At 43.6% G+C, this 21,219-nt stretch overlaps 1 protein-coding gene and 1 long non-coding RNA gene across 15 annotated transcripts in view; one reads left to right on the top strand and one right to left on the bottom strand.

The window, feature by feature from the left end:
* The window catches only part of CTNND1 (catenin delta 1), a 44,478-nt gene that overhangs the window by 20,844 nt on the left and 2,415 nt on the right, over positions 1-21,219 (top strand). For 4 of the 14 annotated variants that reach the window (XM_019715390.2, XM_074336418.1, XM_019715389.2 and 1 more), the window contains 18 exons: positions 886-1,175; positions 3,168-3,239; positions 3,949-4,101; positions 5,598-6,133; positions 9,705-10,168; positions 11,274-11,457; positions 12,286-12,403; positions 12,879-13,032; positions 13,434-13,451; positions 13,890-13,958; positions 14,753-14,880; positions 14,975-15,125; positions 16,250-16,442; positions 16,790-16,904; positions 17,287-17,374; positions 19,732-19,794; positions 20,611-20,714; positions 21,130-21,216. In XM_019715390.2, coding sequence (XP_019570949.1) covers positions 981-1,175; positions 3,168-3,239; positions 3,949-4,101; positions 5,598-6,133; positions 9,705-10,168; positions 11,274-11,457; positions 12,286-12,403; positions 12,879-13,032; positions 13,434-13,451; positions 13,890-13,958; positions 14,753-14,880; positions 14,975-15,125; positions 16,250-16,442; positions 16,790-16,904; positions 17,287-17,374; positions 19,732-19,794; positions 20,611-20,714; positions 21,130-21,216 — 2,892 coding nt within the window. In that variant the 5' untranslated portion in view covers positions 886-980. Of the gene's footprint in view, positions 1-885; positions 1,176-1,289; positions 1,449-3,167; positions 3,240-3,948; positions 4,102-5,597; positions 6,134-9,704; positions 10,169-11,273; positions 11,458-12,285; positions 12,404-12,878; positions 13,033-13,433; positions 13,452-13,889; positions 13,959-14,752; positions 14,881-14,974; positions 15,126-16,249; positions 16,443-16,789; positions 16,905-17,286; positions 17,375-19,731; positions 19,795-20,610; positions 20,715-21,129; positions 21,217-21,219 lie in introns of those variants that run through there. The other 10 variants (XM_074336420.1, XM_019715395.2, XM_019715397.2 and 7 more) reach the window with 6 other exon arrangements.
* On the bottom strand, positions 1,380-7,441 carry LOC141572270 (uncharacterized). Its single transcript, XR_012497594.1, has 3 exons — positions 7,317-7,441; positions 2,936-3,084; positions 1,380-1,805 (listed from the first exon to the last, which is right to left on the bottom strand). It is a non-coding gene; the product is annotated as an uncharacterized LOC141572270 (long non-coding RNA).

Consider the following 21,219-nt stretch of genomic DNA (forward strand, 5'->3'; position numbering starts at 1 on the left):
CCTGTGTTAGAATAAGTAAAGAGGTAAAAATATAGTCTGCTTAGAGCTTTTGCAGGATAACAGAGGTGTAGGAAGTGCCAGCCATTGATTGTCTAGAGGTTAGAATATGAACTACTACAGTTTCATAGTTTGAGCCTAATGTTCTTTTCCTACTTCACAAAGAGCTGAAGGTCACTAAAAATGGTGCCTTTTTACACATAGAATTTTTTGTGGTTCTTTCTCTTTCTTGTCTCCATTAGCCAAGGCACATATTTTGCCCTCAATATTGCAGTATGGTTTTTGAAAAGCAGGAAGGCCCCTTCATGAATGGATTCAATGTGAGGGCCTTACGTTTTGTTTCCAGCCTTTGATGATGGGACCTTTTTTACTGCTTCCATTTCTTGTTGGCATTTTAATTTAGCATATTCATCGAGTATAATTTGCCACTACTGCAGCAATTTCAGTGTTCAGATTTGGGAGAGATTAAGTCAGATCTGTACTGCCCCCTTTTCTCTAGAAGGGGCTTGTCCCCTGCAGGACAGTGAGTACTTGTTTGTATTGCGGAGTTACAACTTTCATTGAGTTGACGCCATCAAAATTTTCCAGGAGAAAAATAGTATAATTTTAATCTCATGTCTTGACTACAGCCCTTAGCCACAGGCTCCCTCTCCTACCAACATTGTAGAGACTTGGATCTAATTGCACTTTCCTTCATGTTAAAGAGGGTAGTGGGCAAAGGATGCTGCCTGAGCAGATATTGGTGATGGGCTCCCAGGCTTGGTGGTGGCGCGCTTTCTGCACTGCAGTAAAACTGTGAGAGGGCATCTTTGGCTCTGGGATTAATCATTCATCTGTCTCCTCTGACCTGTGACCTTTTCTCTCCTCTCTCTTACCTTCTCCCGGTAGTGTGAAGTGAGGGAGGCCTTCTCCCTCCTTCCTCCTCCCTCTGTGGTCCACCTTCCTTTTTACCCTGCCCTGCGGCGGCTCCGCCCCTTACCTTCATGGACGACTCAGAGGTGGAGTCGACCGCCAGCATCTTGGCCTCTGTGAAGGAACAAGAGGCCCAGTTTGAGAAGCTGACCCGGGCGCTGGAGGAGGAACGGCGCCACGTCTCGGCGCAACTGGAACGCGTCCGGGTCTCACCACAAGATGCCAACCCACTCATGGCCAACGGCACCCTCACCCGCCGGCATCAGGTAACCCCTCTATCCATCAGACCTGCAGGTAGGACTGTGTCATGGTCATAGAGAGGCTATGATCCTTCTTGGGAAACTACTTTCCTCACGGTGATGGGCTTGTCCAGAGCCCATGCTTTATGACGAACCTTTACAAGGGTAATAAATACTGATTAAGAGGTAGGGAATGTTGCTGCTGTGTTGAGTTGGGCGGACTCACCTCTAGAAGCATCCACTGGACTTCCTGTGTTGCTGGAGTGGGATTTCGGGGTTGGGATGCAGTTCTGGTAAATGGTAGGTCATATAGTTTGGAGCTGTACTCAGATTCCTTCTGTTTTCTCTGATTTTTTCCCCCCCTTGCCATCAGAAATTCAGGAAAGTAAATGCCCGCTTAGTGGTTGGGGGAGTTGGGCACCTTGTACTCTCAAGTCCAGTTGTCTCCCTCAGGGAACAGTCTGTATGCAGAAGGTGTGGCAGTGACCGGCAGTGTGTATTGCTGCTCCATATTGTCCCTGTGCGCTGTGCAAGTCGTGTTGGAGGAAGGGGTCGTTGTTGAGTCTGTTGGTTAGCGCTGGAGAGGGAGCGTCGCGCTGCTGTTTAACCCGAATAAGCACCGGAGCCAGTGGTCTCGGTCGGCTCGCTCTGATGTGACTGGGGAGAGGTGGTGTTAGAATGAGAAGTGTCTTGTATTTCCTGTGGTTTCTCAGTCTGACTTCGCTCTGAGGTCATCTGTCTGAGGTGTGTGTGTGTGTGTGTGTGTGTGTGTGTGTGTGGTAGGCATTGCATCTTACGAGAGCTCTGGTGGGAACTAAGAACAGTGCTCATGCTTCAATAGCCCTTTCTACTGATAACATTTTAATGATTTTGTAAAACAGAGAAGGTCCCTTATGCTGAGGAACTTGCTGAGTGAGAGGACAGTTTCAACTGGGGGATGATCAGGAGTTTGGAGGCAGTGTGTTTGCAACGTTCCTAGGACTTGTATAGGAAGCAGAATAGAGGGTTAGGGACGAGAGGGACATACTGAAAAGGGGAGAGCAGAGCTGCTCAGGCTTGGAGGTGGTGGGGAATTCCAGGACTTAGTACATGCTTTCCCTCTGTCTTTCTCTTTTTATATTTAACTTCTGCTCAGCAATGAAACCACACCCTTCCTTCTTCCTGAAAGTAATGTTTAACTTCCTTTCTCTGCAGCCTTACACTATCTATGTGATGGGGGTGTGGTGGGGGACAGTCTCCCAAGGTGGCTGGAGCTCACTGTATTCCATTTGAAGAGGAGCAGTCAGATGTATTGTTATGTAGTATAATGTCAGTAGTATTTCCTGCTGTTTAAAACAACTTAAGGGTGACGTTTTTAAAATATGTTCTATGGCTCTAATAATTGGTGATGAAGATGTTGAGACATCTGTTTGCTTGAGGGGAGTTGGGGTACTTGTTTTCTTCCTACTTGAAAAGGGAGACTCATATCTGTTGTTTCTTTTGAAAGCTGCCTGGTATGGGAGTTTCCAATGGTAGTAGAGCATGACGATGTGTGGAATAATAACAAAGGCTTTTGGAAACCCCCCCAACCTAGCTGTTCGAACTTTCCTTATATTCTTATAGCTTTCCAAAAAGACTGTTGGGGAACTTATCTGAGTCTCTGCTCTTTACTCAGCCAGTAGTTTTTGAGTGTCCATTATGTGTCAGGCACTGTTCAAGGCACTAGGGGTACATCATTGGACAAAACATCACTGCCCCCCCCCAAAAAAAAAAAAAAAAAAGAAACCATCTGCCCTCATGGAGCTTACATTCTTATGTTCCAGAGACCCAGTCTGCCAGAGTTCCAGGTCTGATTCCAATTTTGCGGGAAGTCCTAAGACGAAGGAATGATGTGGTTCTTTTATAAGTACTGGCAGGAGGGCTCCAGGCCACAGTCATCTCCTTGAAAGCCCTTTTCCTGTTTGGAAAAAAGATCATTTGTGTTTGATAGAGCAAAGGAAGGCCACAGAATGAATTGTCTTCTTGTGGGCTGTATTTCAGAACGGCCGGTTTGTGGGCGATGCTGACCTTGAGCGACAGAAATTTCCAGATCTGAAACTCAACGGACCCCAGGTAATTCTTTTGGCTCACGGTCTGGGTTGCTTCCTTCCTATCTTCTTGCTCCCCTGGCCTAATAGAGCATATTGGTGTCTTGTAAAGTGCCTGGCACATTATAAGCACTGGTTAATTAGTTTCTTTTATTTAGGAAAATAAAAGAGTGGAACTTCAAAGTATATATGTAGTTTTATTGGAATGAATTTTAATGATCATTGAGCCAGTGTTTGAGTTTGATCCCAAATTATTGTGTCCCTTTTCTAGAATGGATGTACTTTGCAGAAAAGCCTCCCTAAATCCTGACGGGTCTTGAGCCTTAGGCATTACCCGAAGAATAACATAGAACTAGTGAGAAGATGGCTCTTATTGGGATTTCCTGGTTCATCTTAAAAGTTCTTATTGGGTGAACTCTTCTGAAGAATCGCTCAGATGCAGCTGTAGCTGCAGCTGACACAGTTCGTGTTCACCGATGACCAGAACGAGGAAGGTCAACCTGCTGTCTGTCACGTGGGGGCTGATGTGGGTATAGCTAGCTCAGGTCATACTGGTTAGAACTGGGAAATTATTCTATCTTCTGCCTTTTTGTACAAGTTCAAAAGATGGGGACAGCCACCCCTGTAAAACGCCTGGGGCCCATAGAAGATGCGTGAGATAATGCTTCTCATTGGGATGGATTGTGGATACATAGGGCTGAATAGTAACTCTTTCCTTTTTCTCTTTTCTCTAGGATCACAGTCACCTTCTCTATAGCACCATCCCCAGGATGCAGGAGCCAGGGCAGATTGTGGAGACCTACACGGAGGAAGACCCTGAGGGAGCCATGTCTGTTGTCTCTGTGGAGACCTCGGATGATGGAACCACTCGGCGCACGGAGACCACAGTAAGCTAAGATTTATCTAAGGTCTGGGACGAGGGAGGATGTCTTCTTATGGACTCTGTTAGGGGAGGGCTTAAGCACTTACTTAATGAGGATGAAGGGCCTCTGACCCGTAGTGAAAGCGTAAAGTCAGTCATCTTTGTCCAGGCAGAAAGGATAGAAAAAATATGGGAAAATTTAATGGAATGGGGAGGAGAGAAGGTACATCAAGGTGTACAGTAGCTTCCCTTGTAGGCATACAAGGTTGGACAATTAAGCTTGCAAACTCATCCTAGAAAAAGTGCTACATACCTCATTGCTGGATATCACTACGGTCACCTTCAAAGTACTCCCCTTGGGAAGCTATGCACCGACACCAGTGCCTAGTCCACCCTCCAAAGCAATTTTGGAACTCTTTTTCTGGAATGGCCATCAGAGCTGTCGTCATATTACCCTTGATGTCCTGAATGTCATCAAAATGTCTTCCTTTCAATATTTCCTTTATCTTCGGGTAAAGAAAGAAGTCATTGGGGGCCAGATCAGGTGAGTAGGGAGGGTGTTCCAATACAGTTATTTGTTTACTGGCTAAAAACTCCCTCACAGACAGTGCTGTGTGAGCTGGTGCATTGTCATGATGCAAGAGCCATGAATTGTTGGCGAAAAGCTCAGGTCATGTAACTTTTTTTTTTTTTTTTTTAATTGGGGAAAGGGAACAGGACTTTACAGGGGAACAGTGTGTACTTTCAGGACTTTTTTCCAAGTCAAGCTGTTGTCCTTTCAATTTTAGTTGTGGAGGGTGCCGTTCAGCTTCAAGTTGTTTTCCTTTCAGTCTTAGGTGTGGAGGGCGCAGCTCAGCTCCAGGTCCAGTTGCCGTTTTCTAGTTGCAGGGGTCGCAGCCCACCATCCCTTGTGGGAATCAAACCGGCAACCTTGTGGTTGAGAGGACACGCTCCAACCAACTGAGCCATCCGGGAGCTCAGTGGCAGCTCAGCTCAAGGTGCCGTGTTCAGTCTTAGTTGCAGGGGGCGCTGCCCACCATCCCTTGCGGGACTCGAGGGATTGAACTGGTAACCTTGTGGTTGAGAGCCCACTGGCCCATGTGGGAATCGAACCGACAGCCTTTGGAGTTAGGAGCATGGAGCTCTAACCTAGCCCGAGCTACCGGGCCGGCCCGGTCATGTAACTTTTTCACACAGGCTTTTCAGCACTTCTGATTAGTACACATGGTTAACTGTCCAGTTGATATAAATTCATAACGAATAATCCCTCTGATACCAAAAAGAGTTAGCAACATCCTTGCAACAAGTTCATGAACTTAATTGTCAGACCTTGTAGTTACTGCTAGGGCGATTTTCCTGCTTGGGGACTTCTTATAAGATGGAGAGAAGGGTAGATGGTAGTTGTAAGGCATTTCTAAGTAAAGTGAGCTGGAGGTAGGAGTTTGTTTCTTTTCTTAGAAGAGGCCAGAATTTAAGCTTATATTATTCATTTCATTAATTTTTCTTTTTTCTTACTTGAAGGTCAAGAAAGTAGTGAAGACTGTGACAACACGGACGGTACAGCCAGTCCCTATGGGACCAGATGGGCTGCCTGTGGATGCCACATCAGTTTCTAACAACTACATTCAGACTCTGGGTCGTGACTTCCGTAAAAATGGCAATGGGGGCCCTGGTCCCTATGTGGGGCAAGCAGGCACTGCTACCCTTCCCAGGAACTTCCACTACCCTCCTGATGGATACAGCCGCCACTATGAAGATGGTTATCCAAGTAGCAGTGACAACTATGGCAGCCTGTCCCGGGTGACCCGCATTGAGGAGCGGTATCGGCCAAGCATGGAAGGTTACCGGGCACCGAGTAGACAGGATGTCTATGGGCCCCAGCCCCAGGTTCGGGTAGGTGGGAGCAGCGTGGATCTACATCGTTTTCATCCAGAGCCTTATGGTCTAGAGGACGACCAGCGGAGCATGGGCTACGAAGACCTGGATTATGGCATGATGTCCGAATATGGCACTGCCCGCCGGACTGGGACACCCTCTGACCCTCGCAGACGCCTCAGGTAGGCAAGAAAAGGGGAAGGAAAAGGGCCTTTCCAACATAGGGAAAAGGGTTAGGTCTTTGCTCTTCTAAGTGCTTTTTAGGATCAGAGACACTTATGGCCCCCTCTCCTTTGTCTTTCCTTGTGGAAGCCCACCTTGTTCTTCCCTTTTCTGATTTTACTAAATAGCGACCTGTCTTTTTAATCTCTTTTTTCATTATAAAAGTTATACATCTAATTACAGAAAACGACTTGCGATGGTTATTGGTCTCTGTCCTGAAATGTGTCCTTTGCTTCTAATGCCAAGAGTTCAGTTATTTCTGCCTAAGATCTGACCCCTTCCTGGTACCCAGGGCAGTGAAATACTCGTTCCTGTGGATTTCTTCAGCTTCTGGTTTGGTATTAAGAACAGAGTTAAGAGTTTTAGGCTTTCGGGGCTGGAATACACATGTAAGAACATTCCCTGTGGTGGTTTTAATTTCAAGATAAAAACAAACCTTGATCTCACAAAAGCCCTGACCCTTTGCACTTAGGTTCTTTCATTTGATTATAAAGTGAAATGAGTGTGGCATCCTTAGAGGGTGGTACATTGTTGACGCTGAGAGATCACTAAGCAGCCGTCTATTCTGACTTTCCTCCTCATCCTGGGGGATTCTTTGGTGATGTGAAAAAGGGAGTGATTGGTGTTTTGATTGGTAGATGGTTTGCCTTGAGAGCTGCTTGTGAGTGGAGGTTGGCAAACCTTTTCTGTAAAAGACCAACTAGAACTATGTTAGCCTTTGCAGGTCATAGATCCTTTTTGTTGTATGTTGTTATTTTGTGTTATTTTTACAATCTTGTAAAAATATAAAAACCGTTCTTAGTTCTGGAGCTGTGCAAAAATAGGTTTTGCCCATGGGCTGCCAACCCTGCTTTACAATAAATCAGAGACAGGGTTTTCCAATCAAAGAGAAGTAATAAGAAATAAGGGAGAAGATTTACGGATGTCCTGATGGTAAGGCTAGCCCACCAGCTGTTGCTGAATTTCTGTTTGAGGTCATGACCTTCTAAAGCAAATGCACTGGTACTGACTTTCCTTGATTAGGTAGCTTTGGCTAGTAGTAAACTGGTCTGGGCCTCGAGGTACAGGCCCCATTGTCTAAGCCTGAGTCACTCACCTTTCAGGTAACTTGCAGACAGCTAATCCAACTCCCATGTGACTCACCTTTTATTCTTGGGGTGGGGGTCGGGTGGAGTGGAGGGTAGAGCACCAGGCCTCAGCTGGTACAATTGGCGCAGTGGTAGATAGCAGCTATCGCCTAAGGAATCTGCCCAGGGTGTTGGCTTCTTCTGCTTATTGAAGTCTGCTTTTTCTGACTTCCTCATTAGTAGTGATTGGACCTAGGTGGGTGTGGGCGGCCAGCTCATTCTCTGCTGTCCCTAGATGTGGCACTTGACGTGGAGAGGGTTTTGGGCCTGGTTCTTGGAAACCTGCTTGACTAGCAAAAACATTTGCAGCTTCCTGTTCCTGGCCTAGGAGAGTAATACAAGGTCAAATGAAAACAGTAAGGCAGAATGATGAGTGGAGAAGGCATTGAACCAGAAGACCTTAGTTCTAGTTGTGCCTCTGCCACCAGCTCTGTAGCCTGGAGCAAGGCCTTTAATCTTTCTGGTCTCTGCTTTGTTAATTTGTAAAACAAAGGAAAGAATGTCATGATCCACTGCTTTCAAAAAAAGGAAATATTTCTTGAGTGACTAAAATCTTGGTGATTGTAATTGCTTATGTTAAAATAATAAAAGTAAAACATGTTCACTCCCAGAGTAGAAAAATGCAGAAAAGCATACCATCCATTGATAAAGAACTACTGTTAACACTTGGGTGCGTTTCTTTTGAGATCCTTTTCCTATTCATGTAAACAAACCGTGACTTTATCCCCTACGAAAATGGAATCTTACTTACCTTCTATTTTTTTTTATTTTAAGATTTTTATTGGGGAAGGGGAACAGGACTTTATTGGAGAACAGTGTGTACTTCCAGGATTGTTTTCCAAGTCAAGCTGTTGTCCTTTCAGTCTTAGTTGTGGAGGGCACAGCTCAGCTCCAGGTCCAGTTGCGGTTGCTAGTTGCAGGGGGCGCAGCCCACCATCCCTTGCGGGAGTCAAACCTCCAACCAACTGAGCCATCCGGGAGCTCAGTGGCAGCTCAGCTCAAGGTGCTGTGTTCAATCTTAGTTGCAGGGGGCGCAGCCCACCATCCCTTGCGGGACTCCAGGAATTGAACTGGTAACCTTGTGCTCGAGAGCCCACTGGCCCATGTGGGAATTGAACCGGCAGCCTTCGGAGTTAGGAGCACGGAGCTCCAACTGCCTGAGCCACCGGGCCGGCCCACTTACCTATTATTTAGTAACCTACTCAAAATTTAGCTGTGTAACCTGTTCATTTTATTTCAGTGATATTAAAAACTAGTGATTTTTCATAAATGCTTTGTCCTTTTGAATCACTGTTGAGGGGTTGATGTTGACCGCTGTGAGGCAGGCCAGGCCCTCTGCTTAGGCTAACCTTGAGGGTTTGGTGACAGTGGGAGTGGTTTTGTGGAACAAACAGCAGGCTTATTTGGAGAGTTCCACACAATAGATTCTCCTCTCTCCTGTGGGAGCCACAGAGTGAGATGAGCTTACAGATAATGGGTCTCTTCCTTCCTGGTGGTTATGAATAAATAATAGTGTGACAGACTCACCCTCTAGTGGTTGTGGGTAGTACTGAAATAGGGATAATTACCTCTTTACCTTCCATTGCTTTGTTTCTCTGTTCCTTTTCTTAGTGACTGGATATCCCAAATGTGAGTGTTCAGTAGTCTCTATTTTGACAGAACTGAAGGTATTGTCCTTAGAAATTGGAGGCTAGAAATCATGTCTCCACTACATTTGTTGAGGAGCAGAGATGACCTTGGGATGAAATGAAAACGTTCGCATTTATACCTCATCAATACTTAAGCCAGGTGCTCGTATGACGTAGCAAGAAGTCCTGTGCTGTGTTTGCTCCATCACCTCTTATTTCATAATTTCCAAAATATGGTAAAGAGGGGCTTAAATATGAAGTGTGTGTAAGGGTCTTATCCCACCAGCTGTTTCCTGTGTGTAAATGCCGCATTTCCTGTTTAGCTAAGGGTTTGTAAGAACTGTTCTCAGACATTGCTGACTTCTGTGGTGTTCAGCCAGTTGCTTTGGTTAACTGCTATCAGAAGGTTTATTTCAATCTGTATCCAGAAAAGTTAACAGCTGTCAGGTAGGTATCATTCCCTACTAAGCAGGATTTGGTTCCTTTTTTGTGATCAACGGCTGTGAATGCTTGTTACTGTCCTCCACGCTAGTAAATTTCACAGGGAAAAACAACAAACAAAACGTGTAGTTTACAGGTGCTTTAAAAATGATTACCTTACCCCATTAAGAAAAACCAATCAGTGTATCAGTTATGCAAAGGACAGGTAAGATTGAGTATACGAGAACTGGGGTTACTCCTACCTTAAAGATGAGGGGGTGATGGGAGCTTTCCATGAAACCAGACTTGACAGCCTGATGTGTTCCCCTTTCCTTTTGGTTCTCCTAACACTGCAGGAGCTATGAAGACATGATTGGTGAGGAGGTGCCATCGGACCAGTACTACTGGGCTCCTTTGGCCCAGCACGAACGGGGGAGTTTAGCAAGCCTGGATAGCCTGCGCAAAGGAGGGCCCCCGCCTCCCAATTGGAGACAACCCGAGCTGCCGGAGGTCATCGCCATGCTAGGCTTCCGCTTGGATGCCGTCAAGTCCAATGCAGCTGCCTACCTGCAACATCTGTGCTATCGCAATGACAAGGTGAAGACTGACGTCCGGAAGCTCAAGGGCATACCAGTACTGGTGGGATTGTTAGACCACCCCAAAAAGGAAGTACACCTTGGAGCCTGTGGAGCGCTCAAGAATATCTCTTTTGGACGGGACCAGGATAACAAGATCGCCATAAAAAACTGTGATGGTGTTCCGGCCCTTGTGCGATTGCTCCGAAAGGCTCGGGATATGGACCTCACGGAAGTCATTACTGGTGAGTCCTAGGCCTGCGGGAAGCTGGTAGGTCAGGGTCGCTGTGAACCTCTAGAGATGCTGAGACCTACAAGGATTTCCAGTCCTTTCACTTTTGATTAAAGGTTATGAACTGGTGGCCTTGGGGTCAGAGCCATTTCATAGCGTGTTTGGATCACACAAGGTTTTCAAAATTTTGATGAATTGGTTGCTAATGTTTAAAATTCCAACGATTTCACTTATAATTCCTAGATTCTTGGCTTCTATTAAAAATGTGCAAGAACTGGTAACAATGGATCTGTTTTGCTACCTGACAGTAGTTGGTTTGAGCTGATTGAGATATGTGTTCTCCAGTTTGTAGCAATCCCAACACATTCCGTTATCTCTGACTACTGCCATATAGAAAGTTGTCACCCAAACATTGAAGCTGAGTGTCAATTGCCATTTATCCATATTCTTGCAATATCTTTAAATTATCGGCTGTCCTGACTCACCTGCCTGGCATGTGTAGACATTTGAACTTGTGGTCCTTGCTTCAGAAAAATGGTTTTTCAAATTGTGGGTTGTGATCCATTAGTATGTATTGAACACAATTTTGTGGGTCACAATCAGTATTCAAATAGAAAAGAAAGGAAGAAAAATACATACATACATACATGCAGTAATAATGATTGGTTCTCAGTTGGGGCAGTCTTGTACCCTAGAAACATTTTTGGCTGTCACAACTTGGGGTGGGGAAGTGCTGCTGGCATCTAATGAGTAAAGGCCAGAGATGCTGCTAAAACATCTAACAATGGGCAACACAGCTCCCCACAACAAAGAATTATCTGGCCCAAAAAGTCAGTAGTGCAGACGTTGAGAAGCTGGTGTAGATAGCTCAGAGAGCATTTCTTATGATAAGTGTTGTTTTATGAAACTGTTTCATGATGTGTATGTTTGTATTGAGCCATAATGTAAAATATATTTCTTACCATGGGTCACAGACAAAAGCTTGAATATCATTCATTACAAGGTATTTGGTCATTGGGGAAGACGGAGAAGTGTTGAAATCGGGCCTTCTCTTTGGCATTCTTCAAACATACTAGCTTGGGTGCTGGAGGGCTATCTGACGGAGTTGTCTCTGCCAGGAACCCTGTGGAATCTCTCATCCCATGACTCAATCAAAATGGAGATAGTGGACCATGCACTGCACGCCTTGACAGATGAAGTGATCATTCCGCATTCCGGGTGGGAGCGGGAACCTCATGAAGATTGCAAGCCACGCCACATTGAGTGGGAGTCGGTGCTCACCAACACAGCGGGCTGCCTCAGGTAGCGTGAGGGCTTTGAGAGGATGGAGGTTGAAAGTTTGAGGACTAACTTAAATCTCTTTAAAAAAATTCTTTAGCCTGTCAGTCGGCCTCCGTTCCTGTCTATATTGCTTACTGTGACTCCAGTCTGTCTTTCTGCCGTTGTCATTTCTTCCTCGTGGTCCACACATGCCCGCTATGTTGGTGTGCCTGCTGTTCCCCAGATAGCCTCCCTGCTTCCGGGCCTCTTTGACTTGGTTCATTTAATTTGGTAAACATTTGTTCAATAACTACCACGTGCAAGGCCCTTCTCTCGTCCTGGGCTGTGTCCCTGCCCTCAGTTACCTGTATTGCCGGTCAGGCTGCGATCAGTGCAACAACAAGAGTACAGAGTGCGCGAAGGGTAGGGGGTGGGAGAGGAAGGTCTGTTCTTTCTGTCTGTAATGTTCTTATCTCCTAAACTCAGGCGCCTTTGTTTCATGAAGATTTTCCTGATTTCTTTTATATCCTGTAATAATTGCTGCAGTATATTCTTTCTCTCTTTGGGTTATACTCCTATGTGCTGTGCCTCATTCTTCATTTGTACTTCTATACAAGAAGCATCTATTCCGTCGTAAATTATTGTGGTTGGTATACTTTATTTATACCCTCCCAATTCCTGTCCTGGTTATAAATGTCCTGAAAGCAGGGACTGTTTTACTCAACATGCAGTTGCAGTGCCTTCCTTATAATGGGTATTCACTATTTGTTATAGCGAGTAAAAAAGGTGGTGAGGCTTGTAGATGTTGAGGGAGCTTAAGGGAGGATTTCTGGATTCGAGTCATCTTGATGCCGCTCCCTTTCCCCTTAGGAATGTCAGCTCAGAGAGGAGTGAAGCTCGCCGGAAACTTCGGGAATGTGATGGTTTAGTGGATGCCCTCATTTTCATTGTTCAGGCTGAGATTGGGCAGAAGGATTCAGACAGCAAGGTAAGTTAATGGCTGAGTGAATTCCGTTCATAACAATCGTGAGGTACCTGGAGTGCAGACTTAAGGCCTCAGGCTTCTAAATAGCATTAGATACCTATACCAGCCCCTACTCCCTAAAGTGGGTATTCACCTTAGAGGAAAACTGTTTTCTTTAGAATTTCCTTTGCTGATATATGTTAAAGCTCTTTAGCTGGACTTCCAAGATTGTACATTTTTCTAAGTAGGAAAAAGTGAAAAATTTAGGAAAAAGGCCCTAAGTTTAGTGTCAGACACCAAACGGAGGCAGAAACCCTTTCTTAGCCTGGCTACAGGGATTTTGAGAAGTTTGGGCCTCAGAGGCCTTGGGAGAGATGATGGGTTGGACTATGCTTTTGAGGATCGATATTTTAGTGTCTGAATCATGGAAACCTATGCTTGCTGGGACACCACTGTGGGCATCCCCTTCTCCATTGAGCCTTTTCTTTTATGTTCCAAGCTTGTGGAGAACTGTGTTTGCCTCCTTCGGAACCTGTCATATCAAGTTCACCGGGAGATTCCGCAGGCAGAGCGTTACCAAGAGGCGCCTCCCAATGTTGCCAACAGCACTGGGCCACATGCTGCAAGTTGCTTTGGGGCCAAGAAGGGCAAAGGTGAGTCTTAGTTCCTTGTCCCTTGCTCTTCAATGTAGGACCAGGAAAGGAACACTCAGGTGTAGAATACCTGCCAAGCAGTACAGGTGTCTGCCTAGTCGAGGATGTCTTTTTGCTCTTCTGCTGCTTTCCTTGTGTTGTGTGCTTCATTCGAGGTGGTGGGGCTGGTGGTGGTGGTGGTGGTGGTGGTGGTGGTGGTGGTGTCATCAGTGACGGGGACAGTAAAGGACGAGAACTCAACTAATCTGGGGCTTTGCCCCCATTCCTCCTTTGTGTTTCCTGTGTTTTTCTTTTCCTCTCTGCTTTCCTGCTTATCTGCCCATGATCCCATTGACATCTCTCTCCTGCATTTTTCTTCCTTAATTTCTCTCTGCTTTCCACCTTGGGTGACGCACTGGAAGATGAGTGGTTCTCCAGAGGTGAGTGGAATCTTTTAAGGCGCTTAAATCTATTTCTAATTTGCATGTTTTGGTTTTAGCTTCCCTAATGTTGCCTTGCTTAACCCTTCCCTGTGGATGCATGTAAGAAAATTCAGTTGAGGAAGACCACTGAAACAAGTTTAGCTTTTTCTGAGCTAATGGATCATGGCATGCTATTTCTGGGCAGCCCTGCCAGTTATCTGAACTCAGGACAATCTCAACAACAGTGGTTAGCCTTATCTTACCAATCTGCTGCCTGTCTTCTGTCATCATTTCAGCGCAGCCCCCTGGGGGCTACTGGGGGCCCACATGTTCCCCCCACCTACCCATTTGATGCATCCCTGATCCAAAGATTTTGACTGAAGAATAAAAAATGTACCAGGGTGGACTCTCCTTTCTTAAACTTTTACCCCTCCCCACCTTTTTTAATTTCTACAGGGAAAAAACCCACAGAAGATCCAGCAAACGACACAGTGGATTTCCCGAAAAGAACTAGTCCCGCTCGAGGTAAGTTGTCTTTTTCTTTTCAGTCTCCAAATGTGTCATAAACACAGTCCACAGAGAAGTAGTTGGTAGTTTAACAGTATACTGTGCAATATGTTCACTGTTCTCTCCAATTTATGGGTTTGAAGTGATGGTGAAAATATTGGGAAACTATAATATTATAGCAACAACTTACAAAAGACTGCTTGTTACAGCAGCTCTTCACAGTGCTTGAGGGTAGGATACGGTTCTGATGGTAGTCTAGACTAGCAGCTTAGGCCCCTAAGTAGCCACTACCGTTCTTGGGACTTAAACTTTCACCTACCGGTTATAAGAAGCCTCTTTATCACAGTTTGGTTCTTTATATTTATCAATAAAGTGAGTCCAAAATTCTCAGCTCTCCATGGATATAGAAGTTATAGATATTGTTAAATCTATGATAGGCCATTTTACTTGGTCACAGAAAAGGTGGGCAGAATGACTCAGTTAAGTTAGAAATAATTAGTTTGAGAAGAGAAATTTTTAACCCTGAGTGGTATCAATGAGCAAATGAACCCCCTGAGTGCCTAGCTCTGAGTGCCCAGCAAGGCCAAGTAAACTGTGGGAGAGAGGAGCTGCATATGATGAGTTCATATCCCTTCTGTTCTTACCATGGATTAATTCTTCTTAAAGCATGGAATCAAGCCTCTGAGTTTGCTACCGGGTGGGTGGGAGAGTTTTGGGAGCCTCAACCCATCAATCCAGAGGACTTCCTGGACGTCCACCACCCACAGCCTGGTCTGTAGGTACTGCTGAGCAGCCTCTGCTTTCTCGTGCAGGCTACGAGCTTTTATTTCAGCCAGAGGTGGTTCGGATATACATCTCGCTCCTCAAGGAGAGCAAGACTCCTGCCATTCTAGAAGCCTCAGCTGGAGCTATCCAGAACTTGTGTGCTGGGCGCTGGACGGTGAGTACCTTTCAGAAGATGGATTTGGAGGTGGGAGACTTGGCTCACTGTTGCGCCATTTGTAATCCGTTTCACCTCCATGTGCTACTTCCAGTACGGCCGATACATCCGCTCTGCTCTGCGCCAGGAGAAGGCTCTTTCTGCCATCGCTGACCTCCTGACCAACGAACACGAGAGGGTGGTGAAAGCTGCGTCCGGGGCGCTGAGAAACCTGGCTGTGGATGCTCGCAACAAAGAACTCATTGGTAAGGAGATGGATGTTCATTCCCTCAGCATCTAGTACAGCGTCTTTAATCCAGCAGGTGCTAAATTATTTATTTATTGAAGTGATTGAGAGGAAGAATCCTAGCCCTCTACAGTTTGTGAATTCAAGGGTTGGAGAGGGTTATATAGTTGACCTTGAACAACAAGGGGGTTAGGAGCTCTGACCCCCCACACAGTCAAATCCACATATAACTTTTGACTCCCCCAAAATTTAACTAGTAGTAGCCTATTTTAGACCGGAAGCCTTAGTGATAACATAAAGAGTTGATTAACACATATTCTGTATATGTATTATATATTTTCACAATAAAGTAAGCTAGAGCAAAGAACATGTTATTAAGAAAATCATAAGGAAGAGAAAATACAGTATTTATTGAAAAAGATCCATGTATAAGTGGATCCACACAGTTCAATTCATGCTATTCAAGGGGCAACTGTAGTTTAATGGTTCTTGGAAAGACAAGTGGTGATGACTCTTCAAAAATAGAAGAATAATAGCTATTGTTTTTTAAGCACTTACTTTGTTAGTAGGTCTTGTTAAGCACTTCTGTATGTTCTCATTTAATCGGCACCACTTTACAAAGGTCCATTTTTTTATAGGGTAAGGAAACTCAAGGCCAGGTAAGTTAAGTAATTTGCTCAGAGTTACTAGGTTGGTGCAAAAGTAACTGTGGTGTTTGCAATTATTTTTAACCTTTTAAACTGCAATTACTTTTGCACCAACCTAATAATATAGGTTCTATGTGGCAGAGCCCAATTTTTAAAATTTATAATGACTGTACTTTTGAACTATTATAATATTAAATATACTGTTTTCATTAAACTGTCCGAAAGGACTGTGTAGCATATTTGATATAAAGTATTCACATTGTTTCAGTGTGACTGAAAAAGGAAAGAATAAAAAAAGGAAAAGGAAGGACAATAAATTCATGGCTATTCCAGGTCCTTTGCTCTTTGATATGATAACCCTGTAGGAGAATGAAGTGGATTCATGGGGACAGTCCCTATACTTTATGTGATCGAGGCAGGTAAGGATAGTGTTAGGCGCCGCGTGGCCTGACTCAGCTTGTTCTCCCGGCACGTCCCTTCTGTCTTCCTGCTGCAGGTAAACATGCTATCCCTAACTTGGTAAAGAATCTGCCAGGAGGGCAGCAGAGCTCCTCTCAGAATTTCTCTGAGGACACTGTGGTCTCTATTTTGAACACCATCAACGAGGTTATTGCTGAGAACTTGGAGGCTGCCAAAAAGCTTCGAGAGACACAGGGTATCGAGAAGCTGGTGTTGATCAACAAATCAGGGTGAGCTTAACACTTAAAATTACAACTGGAAGAATTTAAGTCTGAGAGGGGAGTTGCTAGGAAGGAGCGTTTCCTGTTTGTTTCTAAGGTTATTTTCCCTTCATTACGTGTACAGTTTGAAGAGGTATTGACCTATTTTCTGTCTTAATGTTGATCCATAAATTGATAATAGACTTTTCCATCAAACATTTTTGTGTGTCACTGTTGGATAGAATACCGGACTTGGTGACCACTTGATCTTGCCCATTTTGGCATTATATTAGTTACATTATATTAGAGAGAACAGGTTCTCAGCTTCTTCCCTGGTCGTACATCCAAATTCCATATGGTGTTACTTTCCTCAAAAGGAACCGTTCAGAAAAAGAAGTTCGAGCAGCAGCACTTGTATTACAGACAATCTGGGGATATAAGGAACTGCGGAAGCCACTGGAAAAAGAAGGATGGAAGAAATCAGACTTTCAGGTAGGATAATTCTTGGGACCAAGACTTGAACTATTTTTTTCCTTGATCTCAGGTAATGCTTCTGTCTTTGGATTCCTCTATTCTCATCACATTAAGTCTACTTTTGACTCAAGTCTCAGATAGTAAAGAAATCATTTGGTTTACTCCACCCCAAAATGAATGGTGCCCACAGTTCATTTGCTGCCAAAATAGCTGTTGTCTTCCTCTGTGTCACTGCCACTGTTAATGCTGGTGGCAGTTAAGGATGATGGCCTTTTGGACTTTCCCAAAATCTGCCATAGCCCTTTGATAGGAGTCATATTTGGGAATAGGGACCTAAAGGTCTGTACCCGCTAAGGAATAAGGCATGGGTGACATTGCTGTATTTTATGTTTGTTTCCAGGTGAATCTAAACAATGCTTCTCGAAGCCAGAGCAGTCATTCATATGATGATAGCACTCTCCCTCTCATTGACCGGAACCAGAAATCAGGTACCGTATCCAGTGGGCATAGCCCTCTGCTTTTATTCCACCTCTGCTATTCTTTAGTGAGCTTACTATCCAAGCAATAGAATATATATTGATTTCTGAGTGAGCTAGTCTTTGGTAGAGGGTAGTAATGGTTCACTCAGGATTGAAGCAGGTAGGCCTGAGCTTTAGAAAATAAAACAAAACAGGCAGTTAGCCCAGGTATCCCCTTGTCTTTGCTTGTGGACTTAAAATGACTGGAAAATGAACCCTAGTCTATTTTCTCTATTTGAAATGCAATTGACATGTAACATTGTATAAATTTAAGGTGTACAACATGATTTGATATATGTATATATTGCAAAATGATTATTTTTTTCTTTTAAATTTCAATGTAATACATGTTTACTGTTGAAAAATTAGAAAATACTGACAATCAGAAAAATAACAATAACAAATCACTTATTTCTATTACCAGAGATACCCACTGCTATTTTGGGTTATATCTTTTAAACACTTTGGTCATGTGAGCAAATACGTTTTCCCCCAAAAGGTGAATCATGTATTTTGTTTTGAAAAAGTTTGCTTTTTCACTTAGGTATATATTGTAATCCTGTTTTCTTAATGATAATTAGCTTTTGGCTCCGTCAGGGTTCTTGAAATGCCGTCTTAAAATGTCAAGTCTGTTGACATTTGTGCTGATGGTGCAAAAGCCGTGGTGATGGGGGCTGAGCATGAATCAGGGCAGTGACACCAAACCAAACTAGTCACTGTAGTTTTCATTGCCATGTACTCACAGCTTAAAAAAGAACCGGTTTCACTTAACAGTGCACTTGGTGGAGCTGTGAAAATTATTAATTTTGCTGTTTCTACCCTGGAGTACACATCTTTTTAATATCCTGTGCTGATGAAATAGGAAGTACTCAGAAAGTACTCGCTGCATATAAAATTATGATGGCTATCTTGTGGAAAAGCACTTGTGTTACTAGTTGACTAGCCGCTCTTTGTGGAACACCATTTTTACTTGAAAAAAATGACTGACAGACAAACTATGGTTATTCAAACTTAGGTATTTGCAGACATTTTCTCAAAAATGAATGCAGGGAGCTTGTCACTTTGAGGAAAAATAACTGACAGTACTTGCTGCCTGAATTTTCTAGTGAAAATTATAATTTTGGAAAACTTGTATCTGCCTTAGTAACGTCCCAATACTTCAAAGACTTTTTAATGAAATCAGTGGTGATACTAATGAATGTGATTTTTCTGACATGGTATAATGAACATTTTAGAAGATCTGCATAACTATGAACCAGTATTTTCCAAGTGACCAAAGCATGATGTTTCAAAATCGTGCCTGGGTAATGGATCCATTCAAAGTCCAAGACAGAACAATGGATTTTAATTTAACAGAATATGAGGATATCCTTTGTTTGGATTCAGACTTTACACTGCTGCTAACCTTAAAGAAACTCTGTGGAGTACTGTGTTTTCCTGAAAATATGACCTAGCCGGACCATCAGCTCTAATGCATCTTTTGGAGCAAAAATTAATATAAGACCCAGTATTGTATTGTATTATATTATATTATATTATATCATGCCCGGTATTCTATTAATTTTTGCTCCAAAAGACGCATTAGAGCTGATGGTCCGGCTAGGTCTTATTTTCGGGGAAACATGGTATTAGTTAGTAGTGTCGTATCAAAGGATATCCACAATTACCTGAAAGACTATTAAGATTCTCCTCCCCTTTCCAACTTCTTATTTGTGTTTTCTTTATATACTGCAACCAAAATAACATCACAACAGACTGAATGCAGAAGCAGATATGAGAATCTAGCTATCTTATATTAAGCCAAACTTTAAAGAGATGTGCAAAAATGTAAAACAATCCTTTTTATAAAAATTTAAACGTGTTATTATTTTAAGATAATTTTTATGAGCGTTTATTTGAGCCAGCTGACGACATGCTGGGGACAAGATCTCAAATGCTCCTTAAAAGTGTTATTTACGTTAACATGGAATAAGTTGATTGTTACTTTTAAGTGAAATAAATAAATATTTAAAATTTCTCAGTGCAGTAGATATTAATCCATACAGCCCACGCCAATGAAAGTTCTTTGGCTCCTCATAATTTTTAATACTGTAAAGGGGCCCTGAAAATTGAAAATTGCTGGCTTAGAGTGAATGGTTAGGAGTCTTTTGGAAAGGAATGTCTTTACGTGCCGTGAGGGCTTTGTCTAGTGCCTGGCACACTGTGTGGGCACTCAGGAAAAATTTAATGGGAGGGAGGGTGGACAGATTAGAGAGCAGTTTTTATGACGAGTATAGGTTTTTTGAAGAGTTAATTTTTGACATGGATAACTTTCTTTCTTCATATAGATAAGAAACCTGATCGGGAAGAAATCCAGATGAGCAATATGGGATCAAACACAAAATCATTAGGTAGGTGATTAATTCCTGTCTAAGGATATGGAGTCGTACTTCATTGGGGTGAGAACTGTCTGGCTCTGCAGTTTTTTTCTAGTACCCTCATCCATTTGCCATCCACCATTTATAGTGGATGTAGTATCCACCATTTGCCATCCCGGAAGAGCACTGGCTGAACATTTCCAATTGGAAGGATGTGAGGAAATTTAGTAAAACTTGATCCATGTACTTTCTTCTGCATTCCCACATGCTCAGAGGTGTTTTAAAAAGTCTTCGTATGCCTTCCTCATTACTACAGTGTCATGTTTGTGTCCCTAAACTGTCACTCAACAGCCTTCATAGTCTGACCTCAGGCGCCCTTTATCTTACCTCCGTGTGCTCTGGTTCAGCCCACCTGGTCAGGTTTTCTCTCTCTCCACTCTGCACTTTCTTGATTTTGCTCATCTAATACCTCCTACTGGAATATCCTCCCTATTTGCTTTTCTAAATTCTCCTCCTCCGTAAAGGCTTAACTGAAGTCCTGTCTCCTTTGTTAGATCTTTCCTAACTATTGCTGCATACCTCACGGTCTCTTCTCTTCACTCTAATATCCTTACAGACAGAGCTCTTCATTCAGCTTTTTATGTATGTCATACTCTGTGTATTTCATATACGTTGGCTTCCCAATTAGATTCATGTTCTTTTTAAGTCAAGGGTGACCAGAACTTAATGTCTTCTGGAGCATTTGGCAAAGTTCAGTTCCTAACAGAGGTACCTAATTCGCATTTCTCTGCTCAGTATATGTTACACACTAGAGGGGAATATCACGTTTCCGTGTACTTTTTTCATTAGATAACAACTATTCCACACTGAATGAGAGAGGGGACCACAGTAGAACACTGGATCGATCCGGGGATCTAGGCGAAATGGAGCCATTGAAGGGAACACCCCTGATGGTAAATTCTTTTTATATACTGCTGTCCTCCTATGGCTGATTCTGTCGTGAAGCCTGCATGTTTTGTGAGATAGCGAAAAAGGACCTGGTGAAAGACAGCATCCTTTTCTGTAGGGGCTTTCGGGAAAAGTAGTTTTGACTCCTGTTGGGATTTCTTGGGCCATTATTCTGCAATGGTTGAGATGGGGAAGAAGACTATAAACGTGTTACTGACATAACTAACGCTAACTGGTCTGTTCTTATGCATCACTCCTCTTCCTGTTCCTGCCTGTGTTTTCTCAACTGTCTTTCCCTTTTCTTACTAGTATCTCGTTTTGTTTGAGTTTACAGATTTGGGGATTCCCCCTAGATCTGGCACATACTCACGAGGTTCCTATTTCCTTACTCTCATACTAACAAATTGCATGTGTTCACAGCAGGACGAGGGGCAGGAATCTCTGGAGGAAGAGATGGATGTGTTGGTTTTGGATGAGGAGGGGGACCAAGTGTCTTACCCCCCCATGGTA

This window comes from Rhinolophus sinicus, linkage group LG06, assembly GCF_036562045.2.
Source record: "Rhinolophus sinicus isolate RSC01 linkage group LG06, ASM3656204v1, whole genome shotgun sequence".
NCBI classification, from domain to species: domain Eukaryota; kingdom Metazoa; phylum Chordata; class Mammalia; order Chiroptera; family Rhinolophidae; genus Rhinolophus; species Rhinolophus sinicus.